The sequence below is a fragment of the Mugil cephalus genome, chromosome 3 (assembly GCF_022458985.1).
Source record: "Mugil cephalus isolate CIBA_MC_2020 chromosome 3, CIBA_Mcephalus_1.1, whole genome shotgun sequence".
Taxonomy (NCBI): Eukaryota; Metazoa; Chordata; class Actinopteri; order Mugiliformes; family Mugilidae; genus Mugil; species Mugil cephalus.
In genome coordinates this window covers 28,770,576-28,790,881 of record NC_061772.1, presented here as the reverse complement: position 1 = coordinate 28,790,881, position 20,306 = coordinate 28,770,576, and the positions used below count along the sequence as shown (strand labels likewise).

General features: G+C 39.3%; 3 protein-coding genes across 10 annotated transcripts in view; 2 read left to right on the top strand and 1 right to left on the bottom strand.

The window, feature by feature from the left end:
* tp53bp1 (tumor protein p53 binding protein, 1) overlaps positions 1–7,422 on the top strand; it is a 29,295-nt gene extending 21,873 nt beyond the window's left edge. For all 7 annotated transcript variants that reach the window (XM_047580605.1, XM_047580608.1, XM_047580602.1 and 4 more), the window contains 7 exons: positions 1,463–1,654; positions 1,749–1,937; positions 3,847–4,035; positions 5,292–5,386; positions 5,467–5,663; positions 6,872–7,008; positions 7,090–7,422. In XM_047580605.1, the coding sequence (XP_047436561.1) occupies positions 1,463–1,654; positions 1,749–1,937; positions 3,847–4,035; positions 5,292–5,386; positions 5,467–5,663; positions 6,872–7,008; positions 7,090–7,277 (1,187 nt within the window). In that variant the 3' untranslated portion in view covers positions 7,278–7,422. The remainder of the gene's footprint in view (positions 1–1,462; positions 1,655–1,748; positions 1,938–3,846; positions 4,036–5,291; positions 5,387–5,466; positions 5,664–6,871; positions 7,009–7,089) is intronic.
* tubgcp4 (tubulin, gamma complex associated protein 4) lies at positions 7,412–16,502 on the bottom strand. Its single transcript, XM_047580611.1, has 18 exons — positions 16,346–16,502; positions 15,656–15,784; positions 15,368–15,490; positions 15,233–15,286; positions 15,086–15,142; positions 14,597–14,676; positions 13,458–13,659; positions 13,025–13,190; positions 12,648–12,772; positions 12,489–12,539; positions 12,311–12,416; positions 12,110–12,217; positions 10,993–11,137; positions 10,694–10,871; positions 9,301–9,435; positions 9,104–9,220; positions 8,712–8,851; positions 7,412–8,618 (listed from the first exon to the last, which is right to left on the bottom strand). The coding sequence occupies exons 1-18, from the start codon at positions 16,421–16,423 to the stop codon at positions 8,612–8,614; spliced, it is 2,001 nt and encodes a 666-aa protein (XP_047436567.1). The 5' UTR covers positions 16,424–16,502; the 3' UTR covers positions 7,412–8,611.
* Positions 16,503–16,698: 196 nt separating this feature from the next.
* On the top strand, positions 16,699–20,085 carry LOC125005983 (CDKN2A interacting protein). Of its 2 annotated transcripts, none has more exons than XM_047581702.1 (4): positions 16,699–16,835; positions 17,770–18,037; positions 18,152–18,273; positions 18,759–20,085. In XM_047581702.1, the coding sequence occupies exons 2-4, from the start codon at positions 17,772–17,774 to the stop codon at positions 19,349–19,351; spliced, it is 981 nt and encodes a 326-aa protein (XP_047437658.1). In that variant the 5' UTR covers positions 16,699–16,835; positions 17,770–17,771; the 3' UTR covers positions 19,352–20,085. The 2 variants fall into 2 exon arrangements, with proteins under 2 accessions (XP_047437658.1, XP_047437656.1); XM_047581700.1 differs by having other exon boundaries at positions 16,756–16,884.
* Positions 20,086–20,306: the final 221 nt, after the last annotated feature.

The following is a 20,306-nucleotide window of genomic DNA, read 5'->3' as shown; positions in this document are numbered from 1 at the left end:
CTTCATCCCATCTTCATCCCCCCTTCTTACCATCTTCATCCCCATCTTCATCCCCCCTTCATCCCCCTTCATCCCCCTTCATCCCATCTTCATCCCATCTTCATCCCATCTTCATCCCCCTTCATCCCATCTTCATCCCATCTTTATCCCCCCTTCATCCCCCTTCATCCCATCTTCATCCCATATTCATTCCCCCTTCATCCCTTCTTCACCCCCCTTCATCCCATCTTCATCCCCCCTTCTTACCATCTTCTTACCATCTTCTTACCATCTTCATCCCATCTTCATCCCCCATTCATCCCCCATTCATCCCCCCTTCATCCCCCCTTCATCCCATCTTCATCCCAAGGTCAGATCAGTCTGTTCTGACTGAGGTGGCGACATGAGGCACTTTATTCTGATTATAAGAGAAAAACTAGTGTCCATGTGAACCATAGAATGTATAAAGATGGACGAAGTAAAGCCAAAGCAAGTAGAGCTCCCCCTGGTGGCTGGAGGCTGCAGTGTAGGTCATAAGCTCCACCTCCGCCATGTTAGTGGGCGGGACTTAGACCGAACTAAAACGCTAAAAAGACACGTCATATATATATATATATTTTTTTTTTTTTTCAAGGATGTTTTCAGTTATTTTAGGTATTTAATATAATGTGGTTAATAATAATTAGTTATTTGACGTTATAGAAACAGGACGTGACCTCATGATGACTACAAGTTACCATGCCAACCGCTCTGTGAAGTCAGCTATTTTTTTTGTCAGTTCTCATACAGGATTGAAATGACATTCCTCAAAGGCCTACGATGCAGCAACTGTTCAAAAAAATGTAGTCAGAAAATGTGCAAATGTTAAAAAGGTAGGATGAAAATATAGTCTGTATATGCAAAGTAGACTAAAAATATATATAAATTCTGCAGGAATTAGGAAAAATAAAGCATCTATCTATCATCTATCATCTATATGCAAACCCTGAGTTGAATATTGCCAAAAAATTCACAGTATAAATATAAATGTCCCTGGTGAAATGTAAGGTATGTAATGTCCAGGGTGGCTCCACTCTTTGATTTCTGGTTTGTAATAAAATCTAAAGCTAATGCTAAAAGCTGCTCTGGTAGTTTAAAATAGGATGCAAGGTGGTTGACTGAAAAATATGGGTCTGCACCTTATTAAAAAAAATAATAAAATAAAGTTAATAAAATCCTTGCATGGGACGTTGGTTTCTCTAGATGTTTGTACAGATGCTCATAGCAGCCTGGGTAAGTAAACTATAATTTGCAATCTATCAGAAATGTTTGAAAAGGCCTCGTGTTTGATGACATTTTCAAAAATCTTAAAAACAAGGGAAGTTAGTGCAGCTGGTCTGATTTCCCTTGTTTCCCTGGCGTTTTTTTTGCATTTGGCTACAGACACAATGATGTGATGTGATATTCAGCTTTTCTGAAAGGCTGGATGTTGTGTCTTGCCCAGGTGTGGTGAAGGGCCATAAGACAGAGGGCCAGGAGCTCTTCTACAACGTGGAGAAGGACGGCCAGAGGCAGTGGTACAACAGGACGTCGGTCATCCTGTCTCTGGAGCAGGGCAACAAGCTGAGGGAGCAGCACAGCCTGGGGCCCTACGAGCCGTCCACCCCCCTGGCCAAGGCCTCCGACATCAGCCTGGGTGAGACTGCAACTACCATGATGCTTCGGTTCAGTTGTGTTTTTTTTTTACTGCTGTGATGCTTTTACACTCACGTGTTTGTCGTCGTCCTCAGATAACTTGGTGGAGGGGAAGAGGAGGCGCAGAGGAACCCCCGGCGGCGGCGAGAAAACTCCCAACCGGAGCTCGTCCAGCAGCCCCCGGACCCCCGGCCCCTCCAGCAAGAGGAAGCTCATGACCTCCGAGGAAAACCGGATGATGCCTGCTAAGAGGGGCCGCAGGGGGGCGGGAGGAGGCCGAGTCGGTACGGAGACCGTCCCCAGGACCGCCGCTTAGTTTTAACTTTTAACTCCGGTTTTTAGAAGAAAAATCTTTTTTTTTTTTAATATTTTACGTGATATTTTAAATGAACTTTCAATGAGCTGCAGTATGTTTGATGTTTGTCTTCATGTGAAACAGTGATGTGTGATTTTTAAAGTAGAACTAAAACGTTTTTGACATTAACCTCCACGTGGACCGTGTCCCTCGGCGGCTGCGTCCTCCTGCTAACGAGGTTCTGCTGAGTGGGTAATGAGTGACAGTATCATCAGGGTGTGGGTTCACAGGTGGAGGGTCTTTATTAACGGGGGTGTGAGCTTTCATTTAATTATTCATAAATTACTTTAATGGCTTAACTTTAATTACTTTATGCATTTACTTTAAATATTTTAATTACTTCAACAACTTTATTTTACATACTGTAATAACTTAACTTTTTTTACTTCACTTACTTTAAATAATTACTTTATTACTTTAGTGGCTTTACCTACTTTACTTTATTACTCTTATTTTTTATTTCCCATTTTTCCTTAATGACTTTAATTTAAATACTTTAATTATTTTATTACTTTAAAAACTTTACTTAATGGCTAATGACTTTAATGACTTCACTTACTTACTTTAAATACTTATTTTTTTACTTTGTTAATTTATTTTATTACTTTTATGTTACTTTTTTTTTATTAATGACTAATTTAAATACTTTAATTATCTTACTTACTTTACTTTATTACTTTAACAACTTTACTTAATGACTTAACTTTATATACTTGAATTACTTTACTGACTTTAACGACTTTTTTAAATTCTTTAATTACTTTATTTTATAACTTTTATTTATTTTTATTAATGACTGTAATTTAAATGCTTTAATTACTTTATTACTTTAACAACTTAACTTAATGACTATTACTTTAATGACTTCTCTTTGCTTTATTACTTTAATGACTTTACTTTAAATACTTGAATTACTTTACTTACTTTAACGACTATTTTAAATACTTTAATTACTTTATTTTAAAACTTTAATTTTATTTTATTAATGATTTTAATTTAAATACTTTATTACTTCAACAACTTTACTTAATGACTATTACTTTAATGACTTCACTTTAATTACTTAACTACTTTTTTTTACTTTACATAATTTACTTTACTTTTATTTTACTTTTTTTTATTAATGACTTTAATTTAAATACTTAAATTACTTTATTACTTTAACAACTTCACTTGATGATTACTTTAATGACTTCACTTTGCTTTATTACTTTAATGACTTTACTTTAAATACTTGAATTACTTTACTTACTTTAACGACTATTTTAAATACTTGAATTACTTTATTTTATAACTTTTATTTTATTAATGATTTTAATTTAAATACTTTATTACTTTAACAACTTTACTTAATGACTATTACTTTAATGACTTCACTTTAATTACTTTATTACTTTAATGACTTCACTTTGCTTTATTACTTTAATGACTTTACTTTAAATACTTTATTTCTTTACTTAATGTACTTTATTACTTTTATTTTACTTTTTTATTAATGACTGTAATTTAAATGCTTTAATTACTTTATTACTTTAACAACTTCACTTGATGACTATTACTGTAATGACTTCACTTTGCTTTATTACTTTAATGACTTTACTTTAAATACTTGAATTACTTTACTTTAACGACTATTTTAAATACTTTAATTACTTTATTTTATAACTTTTATTTTATTTTATTAATGATTTTAATTTAAATACTTTATTACTTTAATGACATCAGTTTGCTTTATTACTTTAATGACTTTACTTTAAATACTTTAATGACTTTATTATTAGTGTACGTCTCAGTCTCTTCCTGCTGTGACTCTTCTCCCGTTTGCTTCTCGTCCTCAGGTCAGAGGTTGGGGGCGTGTAACACGTCCGGTAGCGGCTCAGATCTCCCGGGTCAGACCAGCGACGTGGGGGAGACTCACGGTCCTTTGCCCCAGAACGCGTCTCTCTTCATGGGCTTCGCCTTCATGCTGACGGGCTCGTCCGAGAGCGACCGGCTCACCAACAAGCTGGACAGCGACGACGAGGAGGGTGAGGAGGGGGGAGGGTGAGGGGGGTGAGGGAGGGAGGGTGAGGGGGGGACTAATCGTAGGAAATAACCATTCACTCACTTTAGTTTAACCACTTTAATTTAATAAATAATTTGCTTACTTTAGTTTATACTTTAATGAATTTACTTTATTAAATTACTTTACTTACTTTGTTACTTTAATGTCTTTACTTTAAATACTTAAATTACTATATTACTTTAACGACTTCACTTTAAATACTTTAGTTACTTTATTATTTTAATGACTTTAAATAATTTAATTACTTTAGTTTATACTTTAATGAATTTACTTTATTTAATTACTTTACTTACTTTGTTACTTTAATGTCTTTACTTTAAATACTTAAATTAATATATTACTTTAATGACTTTACTTACTTTACTTTATTACTTCAACGACTTCACTTTAAATACTTTATTATTTTAATGACTTTAAATAATTTAATTACTTAAGTTTATACTTTAATGAATTTAATTACTTTACTTTGTTACTTTAATGTCTTTACTTTAAATACTTAAATTACTATATTACTTTAATGACTTTACTTACTTTAAGTACTTCAGTTACTTTACTTTATTACTTTAACGACTTCACTTTAAATACTTCAGTTACTCTATTATTTTAATGACTTTAAATAATTTAATTACTTAAGTTTATACTTTAATGAATTTACTTTGTTTTAAATTATACTTTTATCTTTTTGTTTACTTACTTTAACTTCTTTATCTTTAAATAACTTAAATTAAATACTTATATTTACTTTAATGAATTTACCTTTTTACTTCAAGTACTTGTACTTTATACTTTAAACTCTATATTACTTTATACTAACGTACTTCACTTTAATATTACTTTAAGTTTTTACTTTATTATTTTAATGACTTTAAATAATTTAATTACTTAAGTTTATACTTTAATGAATTTACTTTGTTTAATTGATTTATTAATTTAATACTTTCAATTATTTATTTTAATGACTTTACTTTAAAAACTTTACTTCCTTTATTACTTTAATGACTTTAACCTACTTTGTTTTACTTAATGACTTTACTGTCTTACTTTAATTATCTAGTAGCATCATTAGAGGAGGACACACGGATAAAAGGGTGAAAAAATGAAAGTATAGTGACGGAGAATGTAAACAAAACAAAAACATATATATATATAACATATACTACAATATAGAATATACCAGAAACAGTATATTTTACCCAGTATTTGATTGGTTCCTGACAGATTACGTGCAGACGGGTCCATACAACAAAGCGTACACGGAGTCCCAGCTGCAGGCGGGTGGAGGCTTCATCCTGCCAGACTTCAATGAGGAGCAGGTTTGCACCTTCAGACGGAGCCACATGTATAAATATATTACAGAAGTTCATCTGTGAATCAGTGAATGATGTCTCCTCAGTGCAAGGCCGCGTATCAGAGCCTCCTCATCGCCGACCAGCACTGCAGGACCAGGAAGTACGTGCTGTGCTTGGCCAGCGGCGTCCCCTGCGTGTCTCACATCTGGGTGCGCGACTGCTGCAAAGACAACAAGCTGCTCAACTACAGGAACTACCTGCTGCCGGCCGGCGTCGGGCCGGACGACGCCATCGTGGAGTGGTGAGAGGACGCTCGCACTGAGCCGACAATCTCAACTCTGACCAGATACAGTAACTTTTCTAAATTAGGGTCGACATGTTGATCTTAAATCAGCTGAAGTTCCTCGTTTGTAGAATCCTAAAGTCAGTAAATCTTTCTAAGTTAATGTCGTCTATGGAGGGAAGCTTGTACCTTCTGATGAAAGTTTCTGCAGTGTTCAAATTTTCAAGTTAAAACTTTATTTATTTATTTTAAATTTGCAAACATGCAAAAGACTGAAGTGCAATACAAATAATACAATAATAGTTTTTCATTCCCTTCCTTCCTTTCCTCGTCTTCGATTTTAAAACAGGAGAAATTAAAAGTTTAATTAAAATGCAATAAAACAAGACCGTGATAATACAACAACAAAAAGGCCAAAAAGAACCAGTAATAAATGATGATAAATGATACTTGAGTCATGATACATTGTTGTGATATCATATTCTACATGGTTCACTGAGAAGTTTTGAATACAGCTGAAAATACAAGTTGTACATATGTGCAACAGATGAAAGTGATAAATCACTGGATAAATTCAAGTTAAAAAAACATCATTAATCCAGATCCAGGTGTGGAAGTCGTTCAAGATCGGCTCAAAACATGACTTTTTCAATTCAAAAATGATATTTATATCAATATTTGAATACATATCGGCGAATGACCCACCTATCAGCCGATACCAGTAAAAAAAGCACAAATATCGGCCCGATATGTCAACTGGTCGACCTCTAGTAGTAAGAGCTGAAAATAATCCAGTAGTTTTCAAAGGAGATGAATAAACTAACTGACGTCTAGAGACGACAGGTTGAGTTTCTGAGACGGAGAATAAGATGCTTCACATCCTGTTTTTCTCCTTGACGCCGTCTCCAGGAAACGTTTCTTTTAAAATCAGCGTTCTGTGTCTGTTGTTGTGGTTTCAGTGAATTTATATTTATATTTGATCTCACGCTTCAGGGACGAGGTTTGGGTTTATTTTTAGACTTTAATAAAATAAACTACAAAAAACCAGGCTTGGCTACAGTAATAGATACAGATCAGTCCCTACGAATGGACAATGAATTGATGTAGATGAATCACTGGGAAGCTGCATCCTCACCAATGAGGACGTCTTTAGCTGAACTCGGTTTGTTTTACGTCTCCTGGAGGTGAAGTTATTCCAGCTGCTGCGTTGTCTCTGCGTTGTTCAGGCATTCCCGGTGCAGCCCGTTCAAAGCCCTGCGGGTCCTCCTGGTGTTCGAGAAGCCGGAGGAGCTCTGGGCCCAGCTGATCACGATGGGTGGAGGTTCCTCCGTCCGACACATCCAGGGAGAAAAGGACAGCTCAGGTAGAGAAGCCGCCGAACAACCGAACCGACCGACCCGACCTCCGTGTAACGTGACTCATCGTCTCCTCCCTCCGTCCGCAGATGTTCCCGCCGGCAAGTACGACGTGGTGGTGACGGACCACAGCTGTCCGCCGTCGCTGCAGACGAGCGCGGCGTCGCAGGACGTCCCGCTGGTGTCTCCCGAGTGGATCCTGCAGAGCGTCATCTGCGGCGAGCGCCTGGGTTTCCACAGCAAGCCTCAGTATCGCCACGACTACTCGTCCTCGTAATCCGGCCGTGCGAGAAAAAAAAAAATGCCTTCGACCACCTTTAAGTGTTCAGCGTCCGGTTCTGTTGCATGCCTCCGTTGTATATACACCCTTTATCCTGTCTGTTTTTATGGGCTAATAAATTGTGACCCTGGTTTCATTTTAACAGGTTTCAGGTTTATTTCTTACACATAACAAGTACATGCAACTCGTATTTACACTTTATACAAAACGACTTTTATAGTTGAAGGAACGGCTCGAATAAACTGCAAAAAAAAAAAACACATTTTCCCATTAAACTCTAGTGGTGTTTGCACTGATCAAGGTTTCTGCTTCTAGTTTTATATTAGGAAGCTTCCTCTAGTGTCCCTAATAAACTGGCGAGTGAGATTTCCTCCTCCTCCTGCAGCTTCATAAATAGTTATTTATAAATATACATCACTATCATCATTTTGCATTAAATATTAAGCTATACCTCATCCCTTTACTAGAATATGTTGGATTCATGTTAATATGTATTTAAAGGAAATTAAATGTATATAAAATGTCCAATCAACCAAAGACTTTGTGAGTTTTCTGGGGCACGTTGCCATGGTAACCTGCTGCAGTTATTTCTGCACACAGAAGCTGCTGAATTTTAAGTTTCCTGAAGCAGTTTTTAGAAATATGTTTTTATTATTATTATTATTTTATTATTTTTTTGTTACCTGCAGCAGGTTACCGTGGTAACGCGTCCCGGATGGCTTTTTAATTGAGGACCCGTTTTTTGGAAATCAACTTCACGGTTAGAGGAGAAGTTCTGAAATGAGTTGTCTGGTTCTCGTATGAAGCTGCAGTTCAGGAGGAGAGAGAAATCCTCGGCCGTCTCTCATCTCGCCCACTAGTTCATCACGTACACGAGTGGAAATGAAATGTCTGAGGAAGTTCTCAGTCATCCAGAGACTTAATCGGACGTGTAGAGTTTCGTCCAAGCAGCTTTTCCACTGCAGAAAGATCTGCTTGTTACCTGCCAGAGTTTCCCATTTAAACCTCAACTCCCCACGAGTCTCTAAGAGCTGAAAAAGCTGCTACGCGACCATTAAGGTTTTGGATAAACTATAATGTGACTGAGAAACTTCACAGACATTAAGATGCATTTATTCTAAAGTAGCGTACCTAATAAAATGGCAAGTGTCTCATCTACCCCTGAACACGAACACAAATAGTTGCCTGACTTAATTAGTTTTTCAGAGACTTGATCTCAACAAACTAAACTTCATCCAGAACCAGAATAAAGAGAGAAAATGTGTTTTTTAAAGATAATAATAGAGTTTCTTCTGTTCAGTGGAAAAATCTTCCTCCTCGATCTCCTTTTCTTAAACACTGAAACAGACATTTTTATCATCAGATCAACACGTTTTAACACCTGTGAGGTGAATGTTTTGAGATTAAACCCGGAGGACGAACGCGTCCTACCTGCCCAGGGTTCCTCCAGCCTGGGTGTAGTACTTGTTGTAGTCGAGCCGCAGTAACAGCTGAGCCAGGTCAGAGTTTATCTGGTGGTTCCTCACGCTGGAGAGGATCTTGAAGAGCAGGGACGACTGACGTCTGAATCCCTGGAAAAGCCACAGATAGATACGTTTACACACAACACGAAACAGATTCCTCCAATTACAGGTGAGGCTCAGGATCATTAGGGACGGGAACCAATACTCGGTACCATGACGGCCCTTCACCCCATCGTCATCTATCTCCTTGGTTGTCAAAGGAAATGAAATGCATCTTATTTGCACTAAGAGCAGAAAACTGAGATCAGATCTGAAGTGCTGTCTGGGGACGAATGTGGAGATGTTTCTAAACGATGGTACCTTGACGAGGATGTCGAGTTGAGCGTTTCCTCTCTCATCCAGCGACGTGACGCTCTGACTGACCAGCGAGCAGAAGTTGTGACACAGCTCGAGGATCTCGTTGAGACAGTGGAAAACCTGAAAAAAAAGGAGGAGGAGCTCGTTAGGGCCTTTTACCGGGATCAACTCGACGGGTTTTTGGCTTCGCGGCATCGCACCGGCTTCAGGAGGATGAAGGACTGGGCGAGCAGGTTGCTGAGGAAGTGGTCGTGGGCCAGACGGATGCTCTCAAAGTCCCTGGTGGAGTTGATCTGTTGGAGCAGCTGAGAGAACTGAGACTCCAGGACGTCCACCTGGAGAGAGACGGTCCTCAGGTTATAACGGTGGAACGATTATGTGAAAAATACTTCATTTGATAAGTACTAAACAAACAGAGAAAAGCCACAAACGTTCTTAACCCTCTATCTGAAGCTTTTAATCTAGAAATAACATTAAAACTGATACTATAAAAAAAATAGAAGGTAAATGTTCTTAAGATTCATTGAAAGGACGTAAATTTAATTTAATAACTGATGCTCGGCTCTGTAGATTAAATGTGGATCAAATGATGTTTAAAGATGATTACCTTCCCAAAATATTAAGTACACCAGTAAATAATATAAGAGTCCTGCAGTAAATCATCATCCGTGACTGTTCTAACGTAGATTGTGTTGCTGTTAAACTCGGATCGAGTCAAAAAAGTCAATTCAATAGTTTTAAAAACCACAGCCTCCACCAGTAAAACACGGCTGAATTCAAATATCTGAAACTAATGGTGAATACCAGAATAATGAACTGGCGGCCGAGTGTATATTATACTTTAAACCAGGCTGTGATGACTCCTACGGAAGCCTTAAGTGGCCATTCCTCCTGAGAACAGAGCTTTTATTTGGTGTTTTTAATTTCTGCTCGATATTTGGGATCAATAGGACCTAAGATGTATAAAAACTAAGCATCATCTTTGAATAGGAAGTAGTACAACAATGTCCTCATATGTGAACACTGGGATTATTTCATTATTTATAATAAAGTCACCAATGTGTGACAGTACTTAAAACTATTTATTTTAATATCTGAACATGTCTGAGCAAAACCAGAACAATGAAGAACTTGCTAATTAGCCACGTTGTAGCTCGTTGCTGTTGATGAAATATGTTAAATTTGTGCATCTTATCAAACTATAAATTAATAAATAAACAAGTTTCAACCATAAAATTCAATGATGTTTCTCATCTAGTCCACTTTAGTCGAATGAATCCGCTGTTTTTACACCGACTGCTGTACTGATCCTACCACTAGACGGCAGAATAAAGCATCGACTAATGAGGACAACAGGTTTAAATGAAGCAGAATAAGCTGCGATGAACTTAAAGTCACCATATGAGGACAGTTATTAGTCATATCTCAACCTTTTATGGTTTATTTTCTTCACATAGATATAGTTCTGTACAAGACACAGGGAGATTTATCAGTAGTGAATCAGATTCTCCAGAACTGAATTTGATTCGATAAACAGCTAAAATAACCTAGAAACAAAGGTGTCAGGGTTCAAACATATTGCATCTGTGTTACCTGTAAGTAGTACTGCAGGTTGTCGATCAGAAAGGCCATGTGGTTGCGTAGCCGCCACTTGACGGCGTCCGTCTGGCTGGATTTCAGGTGCTTCCTCTGCATCTGCAGGGCCCAGCAGTGCTGCAGCTGGGACTGGACGCGCCGCACGCTCAGCAGGTACCTGAACACAACGTTGTACCTGGAGGAGGAGGAGGAGGAGGAGGAGGAGGAGGAGGAGGAGGAGGAGGAGGAGGAGGAGGGTGAGCATTGAGAACTTATAAGGTGAGTTAATGCAGCGAGAGGCAACGAGGTGGACGCACTTCTCCAGCACGGCCGGCGTGAAGAGGATGTGCAGAGGCCACTGGACCTTGTAGATGAGGCCGAGGGCCGCCCAGCCTGTGGGCGGGGCCTCACGGGGGGAGGTGTCCTGTGGGGGCGTGGCTCCGTCTCTGGGGCCTGAAGGGTCTGGGGTCATAAAACAGACACGATGAGACATTTTCAGGGTGAATAATGTTCCCTACGTCAGCATTAAGGCTCTGATCTGTCTGATTTTAATATTTATTGTTCTAATATTTATTAGAGTATTTTTCAAAGTTCTGACAGTATCACAGTGTTTTTTTTTATTTTTTCATTCATAAACATTTTCTACTGACTGAGAAAGGAATTAATGCAGTAGATTGACTAAGGATGGACTATTTTACTGTGATGATGAGTAAATATTGTAGAATAATCCCACATTAGTAGTAAAACTGGTTTGCACGACCCCGTGTTAGCGCTGCAGCTTTACAGCTCTGAGATTATAAATAATAATAATAATAATGATAATAATAATTAAATGTTATCAAGATGAAATTAATTTATTATAAGAACACTGAGACCCAGGTTTAGCAGAGCAGACGGAGCAGAGCAATGTACCCAAACTGCACCAGTTTTTCTTAAGCATTTCCTTTTTTTTTGAAAGATAATTTATTAAATGTAAACTTTCTCCTAATTTACATGTTCGTCTTTGCACTAAAACGAAAAAAATCTGTAGTTGTTATTATTTATAGGTAATAAGTAATGTTCTATATAGTTCACTGAGACATGTTAAATGCAGCTTAAAATAAAAGTTGTATATATACACACACACACACACACACACACACACACACATCAGAGATGACAGTGATAACTCATTGGATAAATTGAGTTAAAAAACAATATTATTCCAAATAATCCGTTTACAATTTATTGTACTTGTGTAGAAAAAGTGGTGGAGGTGGAAGTCGTTCACGATCGGCCCAAAACATGACTTTTTCTTTTAAAATCAATGTTGTATCAGAAGAAAAACTATATTTTCCACCCCTAGTTTACACAGGATTGTTTGTATATTTTTTCTAGTGTACCTAATGTTTTGGCAACTCAGTTAAGCTCCTGCGTATGAGGAGACGTCCAAACCTTTGCCGTCTTTTCCCTGGTAGTCCACAGTGAGGTGCAGCAGAGGCAGGAGGTTGTCATCGTCCAGCAGAACCTTGTGAGCCGCCTGCTGAAAGGCCACGTTCACATCTGTGGAACAAGAATTAAAAGGTATTAAAACGTAGAAACGTCAAAGCGCCGTCTGAACCCGACGGCGTCGTCTCGTCTCGTCTGTGTTTTTACCGTGCTCGGTGACGGCTGTGGGAGGCGTCTTCAGCATGTGCTGCGCCAGGTCGATGAAAACCTGGTAGAGCTCCCCACGACCCAACAGGTAGAAGTCCTTAATGATCTGGAAGGAAACAAAAGCAAGTCAACATCTTGGTTTACGACCCAGAGCTACAGCGCGACGGTGAGTCCGAACCTTGAGCTGCTCCAGCAGATCCGACTCCTCCACCATCAGCGTCCAGAGGTGCTGCAAGTCAGTGACATACGGGAAAGATTTAAACTTATTGCAACATCTTATAACGTGGCTAAAAAAAAAAAAGAAAAGTATTCACGATTGCAAAATGTATGAGCTCACCTCTGCCACCGTGCTCCGGATTCGATCGATCAAATTTTCAAAGTCCACCAGGCTGAAAAGAGGCTGCTGCTTGAGTCTGTGCAGCTCTGCAGCAAACAGGTCCTCCTGGTGTTTCAGGATGGAGCCTGAAATAAAGGAAACAACGGTATAAAAAGATGCCACTGAAAGACTTTACTCAAACCCCTGATCGGACTCTTACATTAACCCCGTCCCGGGAAATCTCACCATGAGTGTCCGGGTTTAAGGACAGATGTGAACACGTCCAGGATGGATTGAGGATGTGTATTATTTGTATGTTTTAAACTAGAAATACAGGTTTTATAGCTTGTAAAACCCAGGATGGATGTTAATGCAGATCTAACAGAACAGAACAGTACCGGCTCTGGACGGGCTGTGGTTGTGGTTCTCAAACATCTGGACGGATTCTCCCACAAACAGGATCTTCTCTGCCACTCGGACGGGGATGTAAGACGGCAGCATCTCTGTTCGCAAAGAGAACTGCTGGAGGGACGGAGCCAGCATGTTCTCCTCCTCGATCAGCCTCTGCACAAAAAACAGAGGAGGAAGAATATTCAACAAATCTAGGACGTGTGTGTTTGTTTTTTCCCTTTATTTAAATTCTGAAATTCAGTTAAGTTGTCTTGATCACATCTGCATGAATAAACTGCAGCCATGTGATTGGCTGATTAGCTATTTGTATTAACAAGCAATTGAACAGGTGCTCCTAATAAAGTGGCTATCATTCAGAGGGGTGGAGCCATGCTTCACTGAACCTTATACATTAAACAAGCAAACTTCTCCGTGACTCACCAGGTCCTGTAATTCTCGGAGCTGTTTCCCACTCAGGCCTCCCAGGCCCAGGTCCTCCTCCTCCTCCTCCTGGTTGGCAGCTGCTCCTCCTGCGCTGGGGCCCTGCTTCACGAAAAACTCCTCGCTTTGGTCCAGCAGCAAACCGTGCAGCATCCAAGCTGCCAGCTGTTTGTACATCACACCGTGGCAAACAGCCAAGATCCTGCAGAATATATTTAAAGGAAAAAAAAACACGAAAAGAGACACATGTTGATTTTCCAGTATTTAGTCTGTACAGTACGATGAATATGACTAGAACTCAAACATACCAATAAAATCGTGCACGATAAGGAGCTAATTTAAAATAACTCAAATAGATCATAAAAAAGTGAAAAGGAAAACTGTCTAATTTAACAGTCCTGCTCTAAATCCGCTCAGTTGATGCAGAACCAGCGTCACAAATTTAACTACACAAATTCTGAATTCCAGTATAGGAATATCCGGAAGGAGCGAAAGATTAATGAAGGACTGTTATATTAGAGGTTAGTACCTAATGAACTGGCATTTGAGTGTACAGTAATGTATTCAAAGTATCCATACTCCAACATTAAATATCTAAAATAATCTAAATTAAATATTTAAAAGAATCTTAATTAAATATCTAAAGGAATGAGGTTATTACGTGTATGAATATAAACTACAGACCAAACATTTGGAAGTAACTTCAAGTTCCTGTTCACGATGACTTCCTTAAAAAACAGCATGAGTTCTGTGTATTCATAGATGTATTTACTGCATGATCACACTTTGCTTTTATTGATATGAACCATTTTCCTCAATTTACCTTTAGGTGAACATTAATGTTACCAGACCAATAATAAATGAATAAATGTCAGTAAATGAAAAGAAGAAACTTCGTTTTAGGGTCGAGAAGAGTCACAACGATGTTATTAAAGCAAATATTCAAATTCAAATACCTGATAATTACAGTAAAAATGTCTTTTGATAAGTTACTCTTTATATAATAATCATGTTTATTTTGATTCAAACTAAACCAGTGAAACCATGATCTTTTACGTACAAATGTGATCTTACTTCTAAACTTCTGGCCTGTAGTGTAGGCACCAAAAACAACATGAACAAACTCCTAAGTGACTTACTTTTCTAAGGCCATGCGTACAGGAGGAAGCCCACCACAGCTGTGCTTGTAAACCGTCTCCAGGATCTGGCAGCCGTGGATCTAAAACGGCACCGACAGCTCGGTTACACAAAGAGCTCCAACAGAAACACAAAACTAAAAGCACAGGTGCATCAACAATGGCTGCATTCTGCTTGGGTGAGGTCCTGTTTCAGTGTCAGGATTTACTCTGCCCATGATTAATACACATGTGCTTTCCCTTCTTTTACAAGTCTAAATGTCTCCTATGGAGGTTTCCTGAGGTCAGTAATCTACATTCATGCAATAAGATTTAATAATCAAAAGATTTTGCCATTTGAGAAGGAAAGGAAGATGTAAAGTAAAGGAAATAATAATTGTATACGGATCAATTTGAGGTTATATGAGCTCAAATTAAGCTTAAACCGACATATAAACAGTAGCAGCTGACAGAGAAGAAGAGCTGCCACCACAACCAAACACTGTACGTTACCTTCTGGGATTTTATCGTCTCTACCACCACCATCACAGAGGGAAACAGCAACTGGAACTTCATCACAAAAACAATAGTGTTAAACCGATATGTCCAATTATAAAAAACACTTTCCACTCAAGAGCATCTTCAGTACTTTTCCTTTACCTGATCCAGCTTATAATTCACATGTGAGATCGTCAGATGTGGATCTCCCAGGAACTGAAATACAGACACAAGTTGAGTAATGAGAATTCCCACACATTACTTGCCTTATTATTATTGGTATTATTATTACTTTACCTCCTGTTCGAGGTCCAGAAGGGCCTGTCTGTAGGGCTGCAGCATGGAGTCCAGCCCTGTGCAGAAAGCCCGCAAGTAAATCCCATGAAGTCCAGTCTGGCTGGGCTGGTTCGTGTGATGTTCCTGGAAAACAGAACATGCACATTTCTTTAAGAAAATCACAAACAAAGGGCAGAAGGATTTGTCCCAAAGCTAAAACCACAACTGAACTGATAACATTTGTTTTTTGATGATGTTAACAGTGAACCAGATGTGTACAGATGTTGTCATGTGGCTTCCGGGACTCACCTGTGGATGTACATGGCCTGTGTGTTGCTCTATGAACTCTGTAAACCGGATATAATCCGAGCCCAGTTTGCAGAGACGGTTGAGGACACTGGTCTCACTGGGGTGAAGGAAGGGCAGGTCCTGGGACACCTGGGGGGGTATATGCATGCATGATGAACTCAAGACTTTACACAGGTGAGCAATTCACCATCTGTGTTTACCTTGTGGAATATGACTGACACCTTTATAATTGTTTTATTTTGATGATTATTATATTTTGATGATAATGATGATGATTCAAACGAGCTTAAATTATGTGATCATGACTCATCACTGGTTTAAACTTACTACACTGATAAAAAATGTCTTGGTTATCAAATACCTCGTGCTATATTCAAAATATGTCAATGTAGATGTGAGAGGAAGCTAAAGAGGAAGGAAACTCAATTAGCTTTACGTTTTATTTGATGCTATATCATGCTAGTGTATCGTAAAGCTAAATTTAGCTGCATCAAGGTGCCAATTTGTAGCTTGCTAAAACGTATAAATGCAATACGAACAACAACGACAATTATATCACTTTAGACTATTTCAAGAAATAAAAAATATCAGAGTTTGACGTGCGGGTGTAAAATAAATTAGCTAGCATGCTGACTACGAAGCGTTATTGTATAGAAGTGCAGAGTATTTAACTTTTTTTTTTTTTTTTACCTGTAAACCTGTTCGTTTGTTGCATGTAAAAATTGTACCCGGATATCCACTCAACGCCAATAAAAGCTCGTGAATCATGTTGATTCACTTTGAAGTGATTAAGAAATGATGGAGGAAAGTGTCATACATCCACCAAAACAAACTGCCGCCCTCGCTGTCGCAGCTTTATTACGTCAGCCCGCAAAGCATCACGGTGCTAATATAGTTGCTAGCAGTTGAGAACCGTTAAGTTACTTTCTCTTGTCGTTTAATGGGAATTTAAAATATCAATGAAAAAGTAAAACGGGATATATTTAGTTGTTAAGACACGCGTTATTTTAATTTAAACGAGGGATGTGATATATCCATATCACAGAGCGATAACCTTTCGCTGCCGTTACTCTGATGGGAAATGTAGTTTTTCTCACCACAATGCAGAGTCGCCGCTCTGTGCGTCATCAGTCGGTCATGTAGCTAGCTAGCAACAAGACATCGCAACGGAGAGAGCTTGGTATGTCGTAGTTACGAGACAAAATAATAAAAGACTGTGCTAGCAACGGGTATGTAGCTAATATTGGAGTTCAGTTTTGGTGCTAGTTTGTTGTTATTAGCGTATCTTGCCGTGAAGTTGATGTTTCCTGGCTACCTGTTTAGCTTAAGTTATTGTTAGTTGGTGGACTTTTCTCTGTGGTACTCGAAATTAACATTTACCAGACAGTTGAAGTAACGTTAGGCTAAACAAACGCTCGGTTAAAACTAGTATGTACACTTTTCTAATACGTCTTCTGTAGATTTGTTAAAGGTTAAGTAGCCTGATTTAAGCTAGCTACACTAACATGAGCCCTATTTAATGCTCGTGACTAGTTTTACCTGGGAACCTCTGGTCATTTAAAATAATCTCAGAGGTCGTCTGTGAACTTAATCACGTGAGATTCGTCCATGTTCGTGATTTGTAAAGTAATAATTACACAGGAAACTACCTACCATAATAACACAAAGGTCCTCTGATAATACTAAAGTAGTGCTAATCGACATCTCTGTGATTTAGGAGTGAGTTTTTACTTTTTAGAGAATTTTTGTTTGATTTTTTCTGCGTCTTGTCACTAAAGAATTATGAAGGATGTGCTATAATTTAAATTCTGGACATGGAACTGACCCATTCAGTCATTAAAACTAGTGAAATCATTAAATCAGGCATTAATGTGTTAATTTCTAAGGGTGGAGGTGATTTATTGTGGTGATTTATTGATAATTTCAGTCAATAGTATCAAAAATATTATTATCCATCATAATTTGCAGAGACACATTTAGTTTGTTTATCTTTTGCAAATGAACCACATTAAACACAGATGTATCACAGGACGTCCCAGGTGAAACTAGTCCCGCGTAAATAGGGCTTTAGCTGCCGCACGAATAAATGACGTCATTTTTGCGTTTTAATGCAGGGATGGCGGGGGAGAGGAGCGAAGAGGACACAGTTTCAGAGTACCTGGACCAGAACCCGCAGCTGGCCCAGTGGGTCGAGACGTTCAGGGGCTACTGCGAGACCAACAAACAGTGGTGTGCCCGGAGAGAGTTCATCCTGAGAAACATGGAGGCTTTTCCCACCGTGGAGCCGGGGATGAGCAGCAGCAGCAGCAGCAGCAACAACAGTCTGGACAGGCTCCTGTCTCTGTCCATGGTGTGGGCTAATCACATTTTCCTCGGCTGCAGGTAGGAAGGACACGAACTGATCGGGGTGGAAACACTTCAGGGCTGGATCATTCTTCATGAGATGAGCAGTGACTCTAATATATGTTGTGTTTTTTTGCTCCCTTTATCCCTCAGCTATCCGCAGGCTGTAATGGAGAAGATTAATGAGATGGGCGAGGGGATAGTTGTCCCAGATGCTCCAGTTCACAAAACCTTAAAAGAACTCATGGCCAGAGGAAAGCGAAGTGCCACATCAGGTAATGCGGTGCAATTTATTTATTTTTTATTATTTCCCTTTAAGTCTTGGCCACGGTTACAGATCACAATGTCTGTTCTGTTTGTATCCTCCAGATTTCATTAATAAAAGTCAGAATAACTAGCTGTTTTTTTAAATAAATATATAATAATCAGATCCATCCAATCAGTCCATTTAACAGATTATACAGTACCAGTATTCAGCCTTTAAACTATTTGATGCTTTATCCTACCTGTAATGTCTTTATGTTTTGGGTTTATATGAATTCTAATATCCAAAACTGAATATAAATATGTCACATAGTGAGAAAACACACTTTCCGTTGCTCGTTATAAACCAGCAAACGACATTTGAGTATTGTTTTTATTGCAGCAGGGTTTCAGGGTAATTACTGATACACGGCTGTTGTTTTCTCGCACGCCCACACCTGAGGCCTGAGTCTGTTTCCTCATTAAATGTTGATCCTGCTGTGTCGCCATTTTGCAGAGGGCGACGCCGACGGCTGTGTGAAAAGAGCCAAATGCGGCGGGGCTAACGAGGCCGACTGTCGACCCCCCGGGAGGACGTCCGCCTGGTCCGCCGGTCAGAAGTGGGGCCCCCCTCCGCAGGCCCCCGCCGACCACCAGCCCTTCTTCAACCGCCTCTACAAGGCCGTGGCGTGGAAGCTGGTGTCGGCGGGCGGCTTCGGGCCCAACCTGGACCACTTCGAGATCCTGCGCAGCTGCGTGGAGTCCTGTAAACAGACCCTGACGTGCGTGTTCGTGCCGCTGAAGGACATCACGGGCCTCCCCGAGGGCCGCACGCAGAAGGAAGGCCACGTGTGCGAGATCCGCTGTCAGACTGTCTACATGGGCACGGGCTACGGCCGCGACGAGTCCGCCGCCAAGGCCATGGCTTCCAAGGAAGCCCTGAAAGTGTTTCAGGGGCGGAAAGTGACTGTGAAGATCTGCAGGCGGAGGTACAAAGGGAGAGATGTGGAGGATTTGGTGCTGCTGGACGAGCAGCCTCGGAGTCAGGGCTTCCCTCCTGCGCTCAGCTACCCTTTCCAGGACGAGGAGCTGGGAGACGGTTCTTCGTAGAGACGAAGGCGACGGTGACTCGCTTTCATTCGATGGAACTACTGAAGGCGTTCAGGACTGTGTCGGGACCAGACTGTTATGCAGCTGACCATCATTGCTGAAGCTGAAATTCATAATTAACCATCATGATGCACTTCTCACAGTACGTTAATATCATAATACAGATGATACAACGGGGCAAAAAAATCTCCAAAAGACGGGAAAACGTGGTCCTAGATGTGCAAAAGAAACTCACTCCTGTATTAACATTTTCAGTTAAAGTGTGCAGAGATCGTGCCAACGTTTAAAAGTAAAACTACAAACATATTGAATTATTTTGATGTTTGTTCCATTAATATAAAGAGTCTCCTGACTGTCGCCTGAAAACCTCCTTCATTCCTGTCGTGATCTCGATGGGACTGTGGTCACAGCTACAGTTGGATTTATTTTGTCCAGACTCTACTAAAAGTGATTTGTTTTAGATTCTAACTGACGACTTAAAGTCACCGATAACTTGGTTAGTCAGAACTGAGTCAGGTTTTTTTAATAATCTGTATCGTCTCTGCTGATTTGAGAGCATAAAAATAGCAGCAACACGAAGAACTAAACACAGATAATATTCTGTCATTTAATTTTTCTCAACTTTTTCAATTTATACCTGATAATCCTTAAATGTCACCATTTATTTTTCTGTCTGAAGTTATACGGTGCCACTTCGTTCTTTCTTAGCCATAAAAAAAAAGTTTTAAAGTTTAGATAAACTTCTCCAAATAATACGTTGACGACTTCTGGTAAAAATGGTTGAACAGTTCGGCTGCGACAGCGATTTATAACACGACAAAGTGACGTTCTACACAAACCGAAGTGAAATAGTTTTATTGGAGTTAATTCAGAGTGAAGCTGAGGCTTTTTGTTTCCTCATATTCCAGCTACGCAACTTCTTGTATTTTTTTTTTTTTATTTCATCGAATGAGTT